The sequence below is a fragment of the Fistularia commersonii genome, chromosome 24 (genome assembly GCF_037954325.1).
Source record: "Fistularia commersonii isolate RoL2024-O1a breed Wild chromosome 24, RoL_Fcom_v1.0, whole genome shotgun sequence".
NCBI lineage: Eukaryota > Metazoa > Chordata > Actinopteri > Syngnathiformes > Fistulariidae > Fistularia > Fistularia commersonii.
In genome coordinates, this window is record NC_141307.1 from 4,225,167 (window position 1) to 4,244,771 (window position 19,605).

General features: G+C 46.2%; 1 protein-coding gene across 4 annotated transcripts in view; it reads right to left on the reverse strand.

Annotated features, from left to right (window-relative positions):
• The window catches only part of slc66a2 (solute carrier family 66 member 2), a 67,778-nt gene that overhangs the window by 43,530 nt on the left and 4,643 nt on the right, over window positions 1-19,605 (reverse strand). For all 4 annotated transcript variants that reach the window (XM_086171714.1, XM_086171713.1, XM_086171716.1 and 1 more), the window contains one exon: window positions 14,660-14,876. In XM_086171714.1, coding sequence (XP_086027840.1) covers window positions 14,660-14,876 — 217 coding nt within the window. The remainder of the gene's footprint in view (window positions 1-14,659; window positions 14,877-19,605) is intronic.

The following is a 19,605-nucleotide window of genomic DNA, read 5'->3' on the forward strand; positions in this document are numbered from 1 at the left end:
GGTCATTAAAATAATATTCTATCCCATCTCTAACTTTATGACCTCGTTGGCCAATCTTGACATCGTAAACTCTCGTTAGGTGTGGTGGTGACCTTCTGCACTCCTTAAGCCAGACGGTTCAGATACCTCATCATCGACATTTCAACATTTGAGACTCCGACTGATTGGATCACTTGACTGATTGGAACTCCGATTCATTTCCGACCGGAAACATTTCACCGAATTTAAAAGGTTCGCCAAGAGTGCGAGTCCACGGGACATCAACTCTGGGATCATGCGACAAAGTTTTGCCCATCGCCACGGTGTTTCTTTCTGAACTCCGCCGGGTTCCAAAGGGAGAGCGCAGCGGGTGAGTTTGAATAAAACGGAAATTTATCCTTTCAGAGGCGACCGGGGAAAAGCACCCTTGGGACTCAAAAGAGGCCAAATTCCTTTAAGCGTAAACTTTGTCCTCTTGCTGGCACTGGACTGCACATTGGGTTCAGTGAGACGGAAAAGGAAGTCTAATGAGAGCTTGTTAGGACGCGGGAGAAAGCCCCCGAGGTCCAAACACACTAGTTAATATAGGTTTTTTTGCATTCTTCAAAAACACTCAAATAAATAATAAATGCACGCACAAGTGTGTGGCCTCAAATGCTGAGGCATCATCTCTGAAAGTCCTAGAAAGTTCCATTAGAGAGCTAGTGGTGACTTTGGGTGTTTTATCGCACCGTTTTGCCATCACAGTGCTGTGTCAAAACCCAGGAGAAGAACTCTGCAAATCTGCTTCCTGAAGCAACCAGAAGGGCACTTCTCTCCAGACTCACTGTTGTCTACATCAGAAGTGGCTTCACCCAAAAGTCCGGTTCCATTGTTCGGTGCTTGGGTCTGCAGTGTTGTCCATGACTACTTGGATCAATATTTCCAAAATGAAAAAACTGTCAGGCAACAACGCGTTGATAATTTTCATGTCGAAACCAGGCTGGTTCTCTACCCTATCGTCAAACCAGGTAGTAGCCTGATCCACGGCTGAAGTCCGTTTGAGTGCAGCTCGTGACCGACACCCTTCTTAAAACTGCAGCTCCTCTTCTTCTGCCTGCTGCTCCCTTCAGGGTTCACTCCAGCCAATCAACTTCCACCCAACTGTCATACATGTCCTGCACCAGTGAAGTATACTTCTCTGCCCCTCCACACTACCTCATCCAGTATCATGGCTCCTCTCTCCGCACCCTGTTGTTTACTTTTTTTCAAGATCCACAAAGGCCCAATGCAGCTCCCTCTGGCCTTATCTGTAGGTCTCTTCATACATTCTTTGAGCAAACACCGCATCTGTAGTACTTTTCCTCGGCATGAAACCAATGCGAACTTCTGCTCTCCATCTAGTTTCCATCCTGCACTTCCTCATTCCATCACCAAGTCATCTTATCTACGTTAGCTCTAGTTGTCCAATCATCTGGAAGCCGATTGACCGCAGAGAGGTTTTCTCAACTCCTCCCTTTTCAGCTTCAACCACTTCCTCCTCTGCTCTGTCGTTTTGCTCGTCTCCAGGCGTCCTGCAAACCACCATCCGATGCCGTGTGGCTGCACTCTTACCTACCACTGCTTTGCAAGCTATGCCCGTGCAAGATGTAGCCTACCTTTGTACGCCTACCTCTGCTCTTACCTATGTTACCCTATGTTCCTAGCTCTTCTGGAAAAAAGTATTCATCCATCCTTGCAAAGTCTAAAACCCTCCCTCTGTGTTCCTATCCTGTATACCAAACCTGCCCATCACCTCTCTATCACCTCTGCTGCCTACGCCAACATGTCCACTGAAGTCTACACCAATTACCACCCTCTCACCTCTGGGTCACTTCATGTGACTCACCCCAGAATTTCTCCTCGCCCAACTCACATCCCACCCGTGGGCTTGAGTCACTAAAAGCCTTCTCTCCTCAGGCACATCTTCAATTTCTCACCAGATTCAAATCTATCATTTCATTTTCTGAGGAGAATTTGGCGGTTGAATATAGGGGGGACCGGCCTCGAAGGCGCTGCACGACTGGAGCAAGTTAAAAGTAGACTGAGCATAACGAGCCGCGGGTTTTTAAATCAACAGACGGCGGGAGTTTGAAACCGGGTACAGGATTTTTTGGCCATAACGTGAGGGGAAAAATCCTCGGAGGAAATATTCCGATTAAAGAGCCCTTTGTTCCAGGGTACTGGCAAAGCATATTTAGAGGAAATTGGTCCAAAGAAAAAGGTTTTCTTGTGCTGGTGTCTATACATCCGGCGACTCTGGTCTCTGCATAACATGATCATACTCTCACGCGGGAGGCCAAGTCTACACGAAGCTGCCTTTTCCCCAACGGAGTTTGCCATTGCGTAACGTATCTTATCGGCAAAGACCAACGGTGTCAACCTTAATCCGACGCATTTTAAATGAACTGGAACGCCCACTGTGAGTCCGTCTACATCGCGCAGCATCAACGGTGATGCTCATGCGGACGCGGGGAGAAAATCCCCTCGGCACAGTTCAGGCATCGGGCAGGACCCCAAAGAGAGAAGGCTGTTTAGCTTAAGAATTATTTGCCCACTTGCCATTTCTAATGCATCGCTGGGTATCTGCAAAGCCCAGCGTTGCTTTGTTTGTTTTCTTTCTCATCTAAATATGCAAAGACTAGAGGGGGGGGGTTTGTGAAAAGACGCGGCACGTCTGAAGTGGGAGCCTGGCCGTTCGAAACGAAAACGCCGCGTAAAAAAAAAAAAGGTATCGGTCGACGGCGGCGATCTCAGAAGGGGGTCACGTGTTTACGACCCTACTGGGTCAAACATGTCACGGATGAAACGGCTAGCGAAACAGGACGGCGCGACAACGAAGGGAAAACCGGATGAAGCCTTTGTGTTCGCAGAAACACGCTCTTTTTGTAAGCCTATTAGCGCATGTAAAGAAGGGATGAGGGGTGATCCACACACACACACACACACACACACAGCTGGGCTACACAGATCCCAAACTGTTGTCTGTCTGCCTCGTTGGCCCAAAGAATAGCATCAAATTCCCTTCCTGCATTATTCATTCTCCCCGTTTCGACTCGGCCCTTTTCTCTTTGCACTGCCAATTTGTGCAAATCTTGCTATTTCCTCCATTCTTCACATTAATCCACCAATGTTTTTCCAAGCGAACGTCCTCCCAGCTTTTCTATCCTCACGCCTCTGTTGCCTCTCTTTCTTGCCCTCCCTCTTCCATTCATCTCCCGACCGCCTCCTTCCCCTCGTACCTCGGCTCTCGCCGCCTCCCGTCCTTGTACTCGTCTCAACCGCCGAGGCGCTTGTTAGCTCGGTGGAAAGACGAGACCCCTCGTTCTCCTCCTCCTCCTCCTCCTCCTCCTCCTCCGCGGTTCCTCGGCAACTGCCGGCCTGAGTTACGACGGCGTGTACCTGCGGGTGCCGACGAGGGAGGCGGGAATTTGTGTTTGATCAATTCCTCGGCTGGTGGCGTAATAAGAGGTGACACGAGACGGTCAGGAACATAGCGAGACCATGTCTCGCTACTTATTTGTCACTTTCCTCTAGACACACACACACACACATATACACACACGTATACAGGACTGTACAGTTCTTTATCTTCTGTGATGCAATTACACAAACAAAAATGTCATATATTCTGGATTCATTACAAATCAACGGAAATATTGCGAGCCTTTTATTATTTTGAAATGGCTGATTATGGCTTACATCTTAAGAAAACTCAAAAATCCAATCTAAAAATATTAGAATATCGTGAAAAAGTAATTTTTGTTGAGCGTCGGGATGAAATGAGCGTGATGGAGATGTGGAGCCACACCGGATTGGCCAATTTCTCCAGGGGGGCTACAGTAGCAGTGTTTTTTAATTAAAAAAAAAGTAAACCAGGATGAAGGTTAAAAAAAAAAAATAATAACAAAAACAAGACAAAGACCAATTTATGGGTAAAATGATACTTTATACTTTTCTCCAGTTGGAACTCCAACAGGAGTCATTTTCCAGGATCTTTTTAGCGATGGTGTAGCTGGAGCCTGACTTTATTTCAGAGCCAGATTTCGAACTGTATCGCCGCTGTTTGTGGTGTAAACCGCGCGCAGAAACAGCGTTCGGATAAAAATCAAGATCACCTCACGCCGCCGAACCTCGATGAAATTTAACGCGCGAAAGAAGCCGAGGCTTTTTGGAAGAGCAGCTTTGCGACGGACGCGAGCAGATGGTTCGGGCGGAGGATCTGAGGCTTCCTCCAGCTGCCGATCCTCTGCAGGGACCTGAAACAGCTCAAACGCTGACACACACACACACACACACACCGCTGGGGGTGACGGCCTGGCAGATGAGACTAGGCCACGAAGCACATCGCTGCCGGTGTGTGTGTGTGTGGACGTCGTCACGCAGGCTAAATAAGGGCCTGGCATTGTTATCTTGCAAAGTGGGGTGCAGCTCAAAAACGCCGGCCTTATAAGGCGACAGTTGGCGGCCTGGACGTCCCACCTCGCCGTGTGTGTTGTGTTTCAGTTGTTTTATGGCTGGCTGGTCAGTATCAGTATGTTCCTCCGGCTCTGCAGCTTCAGGGACATCTAATAATAGTATCGGCGTGAAAACTATTAACACACTTTTTACAGATCTTCAGCACCCACTCATCCCGTGTGTATCGCATTCATGCTCACACTGCAGATCCATCTGATATATTCTGTGTGTTCTGCCTCCAAGAGTGTTTACTACCGTAAAGCCCTGGCGGAGGCGCGGAATGGGATTTCATTTGTTTCGTCAAAAACTAAATCTGAGAAACTTTGTAAAACAAACAAAAAAAAAAAAAAAAAAAAAAGGATGATTATGAATGTTTGAAAAGCCAGGTCACAAAAAGTGGGCTAACCGAGCATTGCTAAAGCTAATTTCCACCTTGCAATGTTGCCATTCAAGTTTGAACCTTCCTTAAAAAGGGGAGGATAAACTAGTTTTTTTTGTTTTTAACAGAGGGTCTGCAAATGTTATGAGGGTGACCTTCACCTCAGGAGATGTGGTGTCTGACACATTATCAGCCTAAAAAGATCTTTGAAAGACCTACTAATTTCCTGATTTTTAGGCGCAACTCTTTTTTTCCCCACAGGCGGCTTCAACAACGATGCGGTTAATTTAGGATATTTGGGGGGGCGAACGAGCTTCATGCCGCCTAAACATTTAGCCACTTCACATCTGACCAAGGAAAATACCAGGAAATTCTGAGGCTGTTCAATTCTGACACTGAATTAGATGACTTTCTGGTTTTCGTGGACTTTTCCTTGTGTTATTTATAATCTCTCTTTTCCCATCTGCCCTGTTACAGGCACTCTTTGGGGAAAAAAGCGTTTCCAATACGTATTTGCAGATGTTACCACTATGTATTTGATTAAAAAAATTAAAAAAATGTTTGTGTAACACCTTTCTGTTTAAATAATTCTCATGTTACAAAGTGGACAACTGCAGCTTCTATATATATATATATATATGTACATATATTTATTTTGATATTTTTAACCGGTGCGGCTTATATTCAGGTGTGCTCTCTCGTCTGGAAATTACAGTACTTTGTGCACATGAAGGTTTTCCGATTCTAAAAATGGCACGGAGGAATTCCCGGCTTCAGAGCTAAAGGAGAACCTAAATCGTGAAACGATCGGCCTACGAACAGAGTTTAATATCAAATTTGGAATCGAGCTGCGTTCGAGCCTCAGTGCACAAACACGCAAACCGACAAAGTTACTTGCTTTGCGGCATTTTGAAGCAGCGGCGGTCGTGCGTAACTTTCCACATTGTTTACATCGTTTCTGACCGTGTTCGACTGTTATAACACTTTTTTTGTTCTTTTTTTTTACCGTAAGTTAGCCCTCATTATGGCTCCCAAAAAAGTTGAGAATGCGAGTGATAGCTGTGTTAAGAAGTTCAGAATTACAATCGATGTGACGACGGAAATAATAGCTAAACGTGAGAGTGATGTTTGTGTTACAGATCTCGGCAAGCACTACGACACAGCGAAGTAAACGCGGTAAATACAGATGCGGCGTAAGAGGTGACTACGTCATCCAAGCAGAAGTCTCAAGTCTGAGAAGAAGTAAAAGAGTGATTGTCGGTTTGGATTAATGGAAGAAAGCTTGTTGGAAATAGCGTTAGCGAGGGTCTTATATGCGAGCAGGCTTTACTTTTGCTGATTTAGTGAAGGAAACGCGACTACAAGTGCAAGAGAAACAAGACCAGGAACTCATTAGTGAAGGTTATCTTCAATTCCTTTCTGTATTTTTGCCGCAAATAACCCGTAAAAAAAAGTTTTCCGGGGCAGGAGAACGGATAAATGGCATTTAAAGCGATTTCAAAGTCAGCTTTATTATCAATTTCTCCACATGTACTAGACATACAGAGGAATCGAGAAGATACTTCTCAATTTCCCACGGTCACATGTGATGAACAACATAATAAAGTGCGCATTAACTGTAAAGCGCACAATAAACAAACAAACTACAGAGTATAAAGTGCACGCAGATACAATCTACCGGTGCTGAGGTGAAAAGATTTAATAGAAGAAAAAAAAAAAAAAAAAAATTAAATTAAAAAAATGAAATTGAAAAAAAAAAAAAAAAAAATTAAAACAATTTAATAAAAAACCTGAAATGTGTACATATACATTCGCCTGTCTCTCAAATCTGCCCGAGAAAGGGCTCTATGAGGCAGATCCCGAGCTGCTGTTCCGCGGCCTTTGGAGAGGAGCCGTACCGGTGGCACCGTGACCAAATCCTGCGCGCAGTAGCAGATGCCATCTGTTCCGGCATCAGCTCCGGTAAGCCTCAACATCCTGCAAAGTGCTTCATCCCTTTCCTTCGTGCCAGAGAGAAGCCCCAACCTCGTCCAAAGGCCCAGGGAGGACTTCTCCCTTCCTGGTCGACTTAGCGGGACACAATGACATCAACCTCGGTCAGGCCTGAAATGGTTCTGACGTCTGCGGCGACCCGTCAAGTGACCGCCTGTACTGGGAAGGCAGGAAGGAAGAGGCGCAAGAGAGAGAGAGGTCCAAATACGAGCCTCTGGTAGCAGAGTGTCGGAGGCAGCAGGGGTGGAAAACTCAAGGCGAACTTGTTGAAGTAGCCGCAGGGGCTTCATGACACCGGGTCCTGGGACTCTTAGCAATCGACGACCGGCCACCGAGAACATCTTGGAAGCTGCCGAAAAAGCTTCCCTGGATAAAGATGGGTGACCAGTGGCGCAGTTAGCTACCTGGACACTGGCTGAGGGTGTCAGAAGATATGACACGAAACACCCAATGTGTCCAGGTTGTACCGCGAGGTGTACAATATGACCGGAATATGAATTTGAATATAGAGTCGCGGCAGTTATCTGTACAGTTTAGTGCAAAAAAACAGCCATTAAGTAATACCATACAATAGCAGTTGAGAAACGAAGTGGATTCAAAGGTGTAAAAGTCAGTGTTTCAATGGGAAGCGTTGATTCGGTTCGCAAACTGAGTCGAGGAAGCCGAGGTTCTACAAATCTCTGACTGAACCACCCGAGCATCTTAGAGCGAGGGAGGTTCACACCTTCGATTGGGATCTGGAGTCAAAAATGCCGCCGCGAGGCAGATTGCCAGCGAGCCGCCATCCCCGGACGGGTATCGGTTACGTTTAACCTGCGGGTTCGTGCCTGATGGAGAACGTTGGTACCAGGAAGAACAGCTACTGGAATATGCTGGCGTTGTTGTCCAGATATAAGAAAATAAACACAATGAATTGACCAGACTAGTGTGTTAAAAATGTCCAATCATTCGCGCGGTCATAATTTCACAACTTCCTCTGCCGCTCGAGCCGTCGGAGTAGTTTTATATCGTTCGATGCACAAGTAACTACAGTTTTGGATGAATGTGAATCGGTTAATACGACTGATGATTTCAGATGAAAATGTCACATTCGCGCATGTATTATTAGCAGAGCGCCCCCTAGTGGCGGGTTTCGGTTACTATGGTTTTTCATGAGCGGCAACATTAGATGGAAAGACCTCGCCGTGATTTGACTTTTTGGGACAGGACAGTCCGCTCTCGGTTTCGTCTCAAAAGTAAAAGGGGATTATCGTGACCGTCATGACGCTTCATACAGCAATAACAGGAAGTGGGTGGAATCAAAAGCCTGGAGCCAGGCTAACAAAACGGTGACAACAGCTCCGAAAAGCAAACAAGCCAAAAGTTGGCAAGGTGATTTATTTTTCATCTAAAATAAACTGCTTTTAAAAAAAAAAAAAAGATATATTCATAGAACTCAAATTGAGTTGGCTTAGTCAAAGTTACAGCTGCTGTCAGGAGTAGCCACGGCAACAAAAGCTTTGGGTGGAGAGTGAGAAAGGAGCTAAAAGCATTTCTGATGGGAAAAATGACACGGTATTGATTAGAACGTGGCCATTTTGCCAGCGAGCTTAGCATTACGTGCAATCATTCAACACAAGTCGGCATTCAAAAGAAGAAAACTGTAGTTTCTGACAGCGGATCCGCCTGAATTACCGCGGCGGGTAAATGACATCCAGCTGATGGACAGGGAGCCGCGGGTGATGAGCTTCACGCCTCCGACTCCCCGACTCCTTTCACCGGGGCGCCGCCGCCAGTCAAACTCACTTCGGCTGCCGGTGTTGTTCGGCGGCAACGGTGGGGGGACGATAACTGCTTTGCATGTTGATTAAAATGACAGACGTTTGTTTTTTTCGCTGCATCCAGAAGCAAAGGGGAGCCAAAATCATGTTTTTTTTGGGGGGTGAGACGCTCTCCGACGTTCTCATCACACCCCCCCCCCAAAAAAAAAAAAAAAAAAATCACACAAACGGCAATGAGAGAAAATGACATTATTGTGGAAGTCTTTATTTAAAATGACAATGACTTTCGGCGAACTTATCGAGCGTACTCTATTACAGTGCGGTTAATGACGCCGGACCGGAGGCGAGTGAATTAAAGCTCTCTCTCCGCCGCAGTAAACAAAACAAGGAGCCAGACTACGTTTGTTTGGGGGAGCGAGAAGCTGCAGCGAGTCCTGCATAAGTAATTTATATTTGCAAAGAATTACTTGAAAACAGTCGCTTGGCCCGGTTTGTATGACTGTGCCGAAAAAGATAACCAGAGCGCCCGAGGTTTTTTTTTGTTTTTTTTTTTCCCCCCACGATCGTTTTTGCAAACGAAGGTAATATTTTTCACGAGCAACATACCCGCGCCTGCCGGTTTATCACCTAAAGGCTCATTCATGCTCGGGTTGAACCAACTTTTACGTCGCCATTGTTGTTAATGAATTCATCCACTAGAGGGCAGTGCAGAGTTCGTTTCCGAGTTCATTTCAGATGAATATTCAGTCTCACAATTTCCGCTGTGGTTCGGCTACTGCGGTTTCGGCCAAACGGCACGGACCGAATCCGAACGTTTATTTTAAACAAAGTCACTGGGCTTGTTGACGAACCAGCGATACGGCGTGTTCAGTTCTGTTCTGACAAAAAAGCAGCGGCCGCTTTGTGTTTCTTGTGAGACGAACCTGCGCACCCACAAAAAAAACCAAAAAAAAACAAAAAAGAAAAAAAGAAAAACTGAAACCGACCGACTGTGACTCGACGCAGCTATTGCTCCACCGCGCAATCCGGAGCTTCTTTTCCACTTTGGAAAGAACTAAAATGTCTGGGCGAAACATCCAAACTAGTCTTTCGGCAACACTTTCTCTTATGGACTTAAAAAAAAAAAAACAAGAATAAAAGAATCGATCAGAGAAGTTGTTCTGGACCGGGTTGTGCATCATCAGTAGCTCTAAATAAACCTCCAAACACCGTAGCATTTTTTTACCCTATACATCATCTTCGACCAAAAGCACTTCTATTTACAAGCCTGTTCGACGAGCGGCACGGCTGATAACCGACGGCTGACAAAACGCCCTGAGAATAAGTCATCCGCTGTGATGTGATGGGAAAGGTGTGGAGCGCCGGGTGGGCCGGGGGTGAAAGAAGGGAGGAAAAAATAAAGATAAATCGAAGGTGTACAAGGCGCGGGGTAGAGGGGGAGTGGAAGGGGCTGCGCGGGAGCCGTCACGGCCGGCGAGGTGGACGGGCGGCGCAGCCGGAGAGCTCTTATCAGCCGGCTGCAGAACGCCAGCCAGGGGAGCGACATGGACGCCTCCCTTCCATTTGGATTTCGTGTCCCGTGGATGACGGTGAAGTTGCCGTGGCATTTTTACCGGGAGCCCCCGTCTTTTGGATGAGTTTATCCCAAAATGTGCGATTTTCCTAATTTCTTCTGTTGCCGCAACGGATCTATTTCTTGTACTAACACCAGCGGGCACAAATTTTTAGAAGCCGGTTTCTGAATCGCTTCCGGGGAAAAAAAAAAAAATCTATGTTAAGAACAAGGGGCTTTTAATTAGCGCTGTAAAAATAAATGATAGGAATCAACCGAAGCGGCCCGACGGGACGCGGCAGCCGCAGACTCCAGACCCGATCCCTCATTAGCACATTGATTTTCAGACGGACGTCAGCGGGGTGATTGTCATCGGGGATAATGAATAGTTGTCAGCGGCGCCGTCCCGACTTCCGCTCCGACTCACGCCCATCGAGTATTTCTGGCACCTGCTGGCGTAAGTGATCTGAAGGGAGCTGCTAAGAGCTGCCCGACGGGAACGCTGATGAAACGCCAATCCAGGAGGCAACCGGCCCCGTGTTCGGTTTTGACCGAGGATTCGGCGTCCGAGATTTCGGACACGCCGTCTCGCTTTGCAGGAACACGCGACAATTCTTAACCTGATTATTTAGAGAAAGCCGGTCGCTGGGTAAGATGCGGTTGGCACTCTTACGCACTTGTGCTCCAGTTGTAGGATTCACTTGTACAGTATACGCTTGTTTTTCGCGGGGGTTACGTTCCCAAAAGAACCCGTGATAGGTAAAATCCGTGAGGTAGAAACCTTTATTTTTTTTACAATTATTATACAATTAAATACTCTATTATACATTGCTGCTGTCGTCCTTTGTTTTTTTCTTCCTTCTTTATGGAACGAACGGAGGATTCATTCATTCCGTAATGTCGACCTACAGCCGCATAGCTTTTACCTTCCCTTAGCATGTCCAGAAGTTTAACTTTATCTGCGATAGATAGCATCTTCCGCTGCCTTTTGGGAAGTTTTGTCAACATTATGGGTTTTAGAGAAACTCGAAATCGCAAGAGAATTTGCACGTACGTCATGTAAATTCGGCAAGCTGTTTTACGTACGCGTGCATATTAAACTGCGACGTTATTGACGCACAGGTAGAGAAGAAGCGGAGTGACTTTTTAGCCAATCAGAATGCAGAACGCAATGCACGACGCAAATCCGTGAAGTAGCGAAACCGTGAAAAGTAAACCGCGTTATAGCGAGGGATCACTGTACGGTGGAGCAACTGGACGGCGTCAGGACCAGGCAGGAATTGGAAAAAAAGTCCTCTTTCTGCGGCGCTAAGCTCAGATATGGCGGATGGAGGGATATTGAGAACCGGCGGTGATTGACATGGCTCTGGGGGGAAAACACTCGTCTTATCTCATTTTCTGTTATGAGAGGAAGGAAGTCCTTCCCGTCTGTAAAGTTTTATTTGTTTTCCTGTCCTTTTTCATTTTTTTTTTACACCGGATGAAATAATAAATGGACCGCAGCTACTGCTCGCTCTAAATTCACCCCGAAATAAAAATCCAACCTGAATTGAAAATAAAATACACACTTTTGACAAGTGATGAGTGAGTCAACCAACGTCATCGACGGCATCCTTATGTGCCGGTGCTTCTGCCTGCAAAACGGTGTAGTTTGCCAGTTTTAGCCTCTCACAATAATAGCGAAATAATAACAATAATCCACTCATTGAAGCCAAAGTAAAAAAGAAACGCGGTTCTTTTAGGATCCAACGGCTGTCGGAGATTGGACAAACAGAAAAAAAGGTGAAACTGGGTGAGTTTTTTTTTCCTTTTTCGCGTCAGAAAGGTCTGCTCTGCGCAACATGCATAGTCAATATATTTTTTTCAGTGGGAAAAGCCTGAACAGAATGGAAGCCGGACCAGCACAAGTGTCACATTCAGCACAAAATGTCATTTAAATGAGGTTGGAACTGTATGAAGATGCGAGACGGGAGCCGGGATCGATACATCATTGGGGGAAGAGCAGTGAACGCCGGCAGAAGAGGAACGAGCTGTAGCTCGTAAGGAAACCCGACCCAGATTACATTAAAGTTCTCATCGGCTATCGGAATAAATGCATCGATGCTGTCGGTTCAACAAATTCACGATCACGTGGCAAAGTATGTAAGTGTACCAGAAAGCTGGCGAAGCAAAAATTATTTGTCATCAACCTGGACTCTGTAAAATCACTGGAGATGCGAGAAGAACAGACGGGAAAAATGAGGCGTGATCTAAGTCCTCGATCAGATTTGTGTTTATCTAGTGTTAATTTTTTAAGAATTTTCATTTATGGCTATTGATCATTAAACACTGTTACTTTTCATAAGGGGTGTAATTCTATATTTTCCGGACAACGTTTTTTTTTTCTCTCACCCAGTGCACAGCAGGAACTTCACACACTGACATCCAAACTAATACGCTTTACAATAAAAATACAAACTGTGTTTTCAAAATTGGAGTTTGTTCAGTTAAGCCGTAGTTAAAATATATATTTACGCTTCGATGGTGTCAACATGCTAGCACAGGTCATGAACATAATTTTTTGTCTTTTTCATCGCAAGTGGACTAAATCACATCATTAAAAGCAAATCTAATGGAAATTACTGCCGTAAATTTAATTCTTAATAAATCATGTCACTGGTATGCAAGGGACAGTGGTTCAAGGGGATTCGTGCATTTGCTCAGATATATAAAAATTAGCGGGAACATTGACCGCAAGCCGTGGAAAGTCAAAACAATGAGCCGATGCTAAAGTTACACCTGGGATCCTGGAGTATTTTTCCGATCCGATCAGCCGTAATGGAGACGTCTCGGGCGCCGGCGTGCTGCCGGGATTCCCGAAAAGAAGATCCGGCCCGGTAGGGACGGTTTTCGCCGAAACCGCGTCCAGCGAGACGCGAGCCGGTGAGAACGCAGCGGCAGATCACATCAGCGGTCACCGAATAACGTTAGCGCTCCACGTAACCCGCTTACTCAGGCGCCGCCGTATCACATAATCCGTGATATATTGTTACCGATCCGAGCCGCTGTTCATTTAGAAATATTCGGAGAGGTATCACACTGCGGCTAGGCTTTGTTTAACTTGAACCAAATTTTCGTTCTCGCTTTATTGCCTCCGGTCTTTGGAGCGACGCATCCCTCTGGGATCACGCCACATTTTTAACGTAAATCGCTGATATCGTATTTTCCTGACGTTTTTTTTTTTTTTTTCATATTTTGCCGGGGGTGCGACTTATACTCTGGAGCAACTAATGTGTGAAATAATTGAGCTCTCTTGCTCTGATGTGTGTGTGTGTGTCTGTCTGTGTCTTTAATATAACAGCGATCGTCACACACACACACACGCCAACCGATCAAAATTCAGCGGGGGCTGGTCATGGCAGAAGTGCGTTGTGAAAAAAGAAGCTACCAACGACTTCTGCGCCAATGAAAATAGATCATTTCAACATTCGCGCTAACTTATAAAAACAACTGAGAAGGGCTGAACAAAAATGGCACCAAAAAGATAATTGTATTCTGCAGGTTACAAGCCGGAAGTTGTGAAATACGCAGCCGAAAACGGCGATTGAGCAGCAGAGAGAAAGTTTGAAGTTAGTGAGAAACTTGCAAGGGACTGGCGAAAAGCGGAGGTTACTCTTACTGAAATGAAGAAAACTAAAAAAGCTAATCGCGGGCTAAAAGCTAGCTGGCCACGGCCAGAGGAACGAGTTCACACATGGGTGCTTGAACAACGTGCTGCCGGGAGAGGCTTGTCAACGGTACAGTTGCCAAGGAGATGAATAGAAATGAGTTTGCGGGAGGACCTTCCTGATGTTAGCGCTTCATGCAACGCAATCGCGTCTCTGTCAGAGCAAGGACGCCATCCTGTCGGGATCCAGAAAGGCTGGAATAATTGGAATTGCAAGTGACGATGACTCTGACATAAGCGACGTACCGGTAGAAGAGGAAGCGGCGCACTGTCTTCCTTCGGAGTTGTTCAGAAGTGACACCGAAGATGAAGATTTCGTTGGATTTAGTGATTAAGAGTGACACAGATTGTTTGGTTGTAGGATGTGCTATATGCTATCGTTATTTGAATGACTCTTTCCATAATATGTTACGTTAGCATAGCCTAGCAGGCACGTTCTCAGTTTGTTGTTAATACATCATATAGGCTATACTTGTTCAGCCTGTTGTTCTCTATTCTACTTTCATTTTAAACTGCTTTTCAACATGAAATGTCTATTTTTGGTGTTGGATTTTATTTAATAAATTTCCCCCCCCAAAAAATGCGACTTATACTCCAGTACGATTTATTACTGTTTTTTCCTTCTTTGTTACGCATTTTATGGCTGGTGCGACTTGGACTGCGGAGCGACGTATAGTCCGGAAAATACGGTAATTTAAGCTTTAAAAGATTCAAGATTAAACCCGCGCCTTATAATTTGGAATTTCGTGTGCGTGACTTTTTCTTTAGCGGTTTAAAGTCTAATATTGCGTCTCCGCCGCGCGCCGCGTCCGTACCTCATTCCCTCCGTGGACTTGTTCTGGTAGTTGCAGTAGAGCTGCGGCGTGCCGAGCATGGCCTCGGTGAAGACGGCCAGGAAGCCCAGTGTCTCCACGAAGACGGCCGAGTCCAGCAGGACGTAGGTGATGTAGGCCGCCACCAGCGTGAAGGCCGCCACACACTGCACGTAGTCCTGGAAGCGGCTCCACGACCAGAAGTAGTTCCAGTCGAAGTCTGGAGGAGGACAGAAAATGGGGGAGGAGAAAAGAAACGAATGAATTCAAGCTCTTTGGCCGATGGAGGAAGCGGAGATAAGACTCGGCCAGCTGGCCGGTCCTGGCAGGCTCACAGACGCACAACTTCAGATTCATTTATCCGGTTAAAAAAAAAAAAAAAAAAAAAGAAAAAAAGGTAGTAAAGCCAAGCTCTCCGGAGCAGAAACAAAGTTGCTTTTTTTCCCCCCTGACAAGGGAGAATCTCTTCCTAGAGGAACTACGGACAAACTACAAAAGCAGTTGGAAACACTGGAGTTTTGTCATCCCCTTCATCGCTATGGCAACGACTAAGCCGTTAATAATGGAAATACTTCGACTGCACTTAGAAAACTGCTCCCGATGGCCGGCGGCCAAAATGGACATTTTCCGACGCAACTCGGGAACCCGCCGTTGTCACGCTAAAGTAACGTCAACACAGTTCGTCGTCCCAGCCTGTGTGCGTGTTTTGTTTTTTTGTTTTTTATTTCTCTGGTTAAAGGGCTGAGCGAAAGCCCCGTCGCCGTACGATACATTTTTTTTTTTTTTTTAACATTTATTAGGACAGGTTCCTTAACAGAGTCACACACATTCTTACAAAACCTCATAACAAGATACACATTATAGAATATTCTTTATAGGTCACTTATTTCCTCACGAGCAAGCGGAAAATAAAATAAAACTAGAAAAAACAAAACAAAAACATCTAACTCAGTCAAATGGAGAGAATATCTTCAACTCTCAAATATTTTTTAATGGGTGCCCATTTGTCAAGACATACATTTTTTTTTTTTTAATTTTAAAATAACTTCACACGGTGAGCTGTGAGTTTTCACACAACTCCCACAATCCCCTTCTCACGCCGGGCGGTGAAAAAAAGAAAAACATCCGCCGCTGCAGAACGATGAGAGAAGACGGTTTCCTGTTCTAATAATGCTCCGCCGCTCTCTCCGTCTTTGCCGTGGAAATGATCCGATAAAGATTCGGAGCACGACGGCTGCTTTCCTGTAATGTGCCGCGGCCGATTCTGGCTCTGCGATGCATCAGACGGCTGATTGCCGTCCTTGAAAACATCCGGTCGTGGCGCGGCGGCGAGTCACTGGCGCCGCGAATTTCTTTGCCGCTCCAGCACGTTTTTTTTAACAACAGGTTTAATAACGGAAGCGGATGCGATTACACGCCGTGTAAAACTCGTATCTCTCGTCTGCGCCGTCTTAAAAGGGATTTCCGAGTGCCTCCGATGGAATAGTAGCAATTTATTTAATCACTTACAAATTAGGCGTTTTCTATTAAAAAAAAAAACAACAAAAAAACCCGTCACAGAGGTTTAGCCCGAAAACTCCCCCTCCCGAGCGATCGTGTTTGCCAGGTCTGATGAAAAAACGCCAGGTTAATGAACCTCTGAGTGAGTTATCGAATGAAATACTGCTCTGTTAGACAATTAGCGATTCTGAACGGACTCTGACATTTAAATGGCATTTCTGAATGCGGGAGCGTGGCAGCGCGCTTGCGAAGGTTTGTCCGCGTACTGGACGAACCCGGCGGATCCATTTGCGGCGAAAGAGTTCGGTAATTATAGCAAAATCTGTCATTCGGCGGCTGAAGGTTGGGTTGAAAATGGACATGATTTACATTACGAGGCTGCAGGACGGCGACACAATTCAGAGCGACACAGGGGCGTGAAGTTGTTTTAAGACGGTTACGGCGAACTTAAGGCGTAAACGGCGAATACGATCATCGCTGACCATGTGGGCGGTTGCAGGCCGGCCTTCAACGCCTCGCCGGAAGCCCGCCGGATTGTTGGAGATGGATTCAAGACCGATCAACAGCTGCTGCGATCATGTGACCGCGCGCCATGTCGGACAATACAATGTAAACAACACACGGCTGCAAGCATAGCTGCTCTATTGATGGTGTTACACTCTGCAGTCCAAACACCGCAGCAACAGAAACGCCACTGCTATGATGGCGACGATGACCTCATAATATGCAAACTTATTGCGCTAATTAGTGAGGGAATTATTAAAAAGGGTGTCTTGATGCTACAGATGGCTGCAAACTGCACCGCCCTCTCGTGCGCCGGTGGTGTAACTGCTACCTGACACCGTGCTAAGCTTGATTAGCATTAGCGCTGGTGACGGCACGGAGACTGTTAATGTGTTGCTAAAGTGATATCATCGGCTCCGTTGAAGCTTTTAGGTTTGTGGAGCTGCTTTGGTTTAAGCTCATTTCAAAATAGGCGAGTCGGGATTTTGCAACTGTAAACATGGCACAGGTGAAAAGTAACCGCCGGCGAATCTTTTTTTCCCCCACTCATGTCTGCAAAGAGAAGATTTAAATTTTTCCTCGCATTCCCTCCCACTCAGTGCTGTCGAGGGCTCTGAGGCGGCGAGAAGAGCAACTGGATTACATTTTCCAATTAGCAACATTAAGTATCTTTGCCATTTTTTGCAAGTTAATTCAGTGGCCGGGGATGCTGAGCAAATGGGAACAGTCTTGGCTCGAAACAAAGACTTTCTTTTTTGATAAATTAATGAATGAAAGTGCACGGCGGACCTATTTGATCAAGCTGCGGCCTCAGCCAAGGGGCCGACATGGAGACCAAATGCTTTCTCCGAGCTGCTATCACACACCTCTGAAGCTACTTTTACGACCGTTACCTCAACAAATTAAAAATAAAGACATCGTTTACGAATTTTCAATTGATTTCCTTCTAAGTTTCACGTGTGTTTGACGGCGATGTTTATTCCAGAAAATAGAAAAAATATAATGGAAATCTCCGGTATTGTTTTGAGACGGAGGAATATTGGGGACATAGAGGGTGCGGCGTGAAAATAAACACAGCAGTGTTGCGTTTGAGGATCGTCTTTAACATCCTGATGATTTTCAGGCTTAATTGTGCATGACGTTAAATCCGCACTGGTTTCCCGCATTGGTTTCCTGCGTAAATTCTCTACGACAGGTTTAATAACGACCAAGGAAAGGCGCAGAAAAGACAAAAACAATATGGTGTCAGTGTCGCCACTATCTACTGTTGCATCTCTCTTAGATTGTATGCTAATGCTAGCTCTTCCTCTAGCCGCCATGTTTACGTCTAGACTCTGCACTGCCCTCTAGTGGACATATTGGGTAACAACCATAGCAATGCAACACACACTAAGGAAGTCTGTGGGCGGTGATGTTTCACAATGTTTGAAAAGTAACCTGAGCAGAAAGGAGCCCTCGGGTGAAATTCTCCATTTTTTGGGCGGTGCAATTTTTTCATTTCTTCTCGTTGAAACAAAAGAGAGAATGTGACAAAGTCACTGAAATCACAGAAATTCCAGAATATTCAGTCTTAGTATGTCATTTTTGGGAACACAGGTGGGGAAAAAAAACGGAAAACCTTGACCAATTTTAAAGGACAGGCTGAGATGTTCCAGGACCTCTGCTGGCTTTGTTAGCAGTTAGCTCAGTGATCTGAAGGTGTGTCGTATGGAGCTCATGTGCGCATGTTTCACATGTGTGACGTCCCGTGTTCAATCCCTGCCATCTCCACTTTAAGTCGCTTTAGTTGTAAGCCAAATGACCGTGATGGTGTTGAAACAGAGCTCCAGGCTGTAGTCAGTGCCCACCGGGAAGTGTTTAGGTCGCCACTTCCATTTTAAAGAGTGCATCCACGCCCTCGGTTGCCCAGCGGTGGCAGAGTCATTGTCAAGCAGCCAAATACCTTCACAGTAAAGCGGCCTTGTGGGGAAGGTTGGACGGGCTGACCCCCTCTCGCCGTCCCCCGGCCCCCCCGCTGTGTGATGCACTCTGCAGGCGCTCCTTGCATCTGAATCTGGGGTGAATGAAACGGAATAATCCCAGCCGCTCGCGTCATTTATCCTTTCAAAACCGCCAAGTTCCCATTTTGTACAAACGTCCAGCTGTTTTGACGGAAGCCCCCGATGTGATAAATATCCTCGCTGCCATGGGAACGAAGCGAACGCGCTTTCATTAAGGCCTACGGAGCGAAGAGAGGGAACAATCGCAGAAATGTCCGGATGACGGCGTGTTCTGCCGGGCGAGTGGAACGGGCCGCTCTGCACGGCGGCACAATCTCCTGGGCGGCGTCTCAGCTCCGAAATTCATCTAAGAGCCGTGGCTCCGGGTGAGCTCATCCGCCGCTCCACTCTATTATTTATTTTCTTTTTCTTCTACCTGGCTGCTGTGGCGCTTTTCTATAATCTGCAATCTGCTTAGCCTTGAATTTTTTTTTTTCCTTTTTTCTTATTTACTGGCAGATGAATGAGCAGAGTCAGGCCTGCAAAGCCAGGATCAGAGAATACTGATCCCTGACACTTCTAACCACGCGTGGCGGCGGCGGCCGATTGATGGGCCGCTCGCACGAGCCCTGGCCCGGAAACAATGGGCGAGCGGGGAGAGCCAGCACCGCCACATCTGGGCCTCGGAGACAAGGAAGCGTCCCGCTTCGGTGCCAGGAAAAAAAACCAAGCCAAACGAAAAAAAAATGAGGCTTTTCCGCACGATTTCATGTGAAACCATTAAAAAGGATCCTCAGTGGCTGCAAAATAGCAGTTCGAAACAAAGCATTATGTAGTCCTGAAAGGACAGCTGACATGGAAGGGCAGCCGGGATCATTATACCACAATACTGCGTTCTTACTGCCCCCTAGTGTCCAACTACAGGCGGACGCACAGTTTCCAGGGCGCTGTTGCCAGTAAAACTAT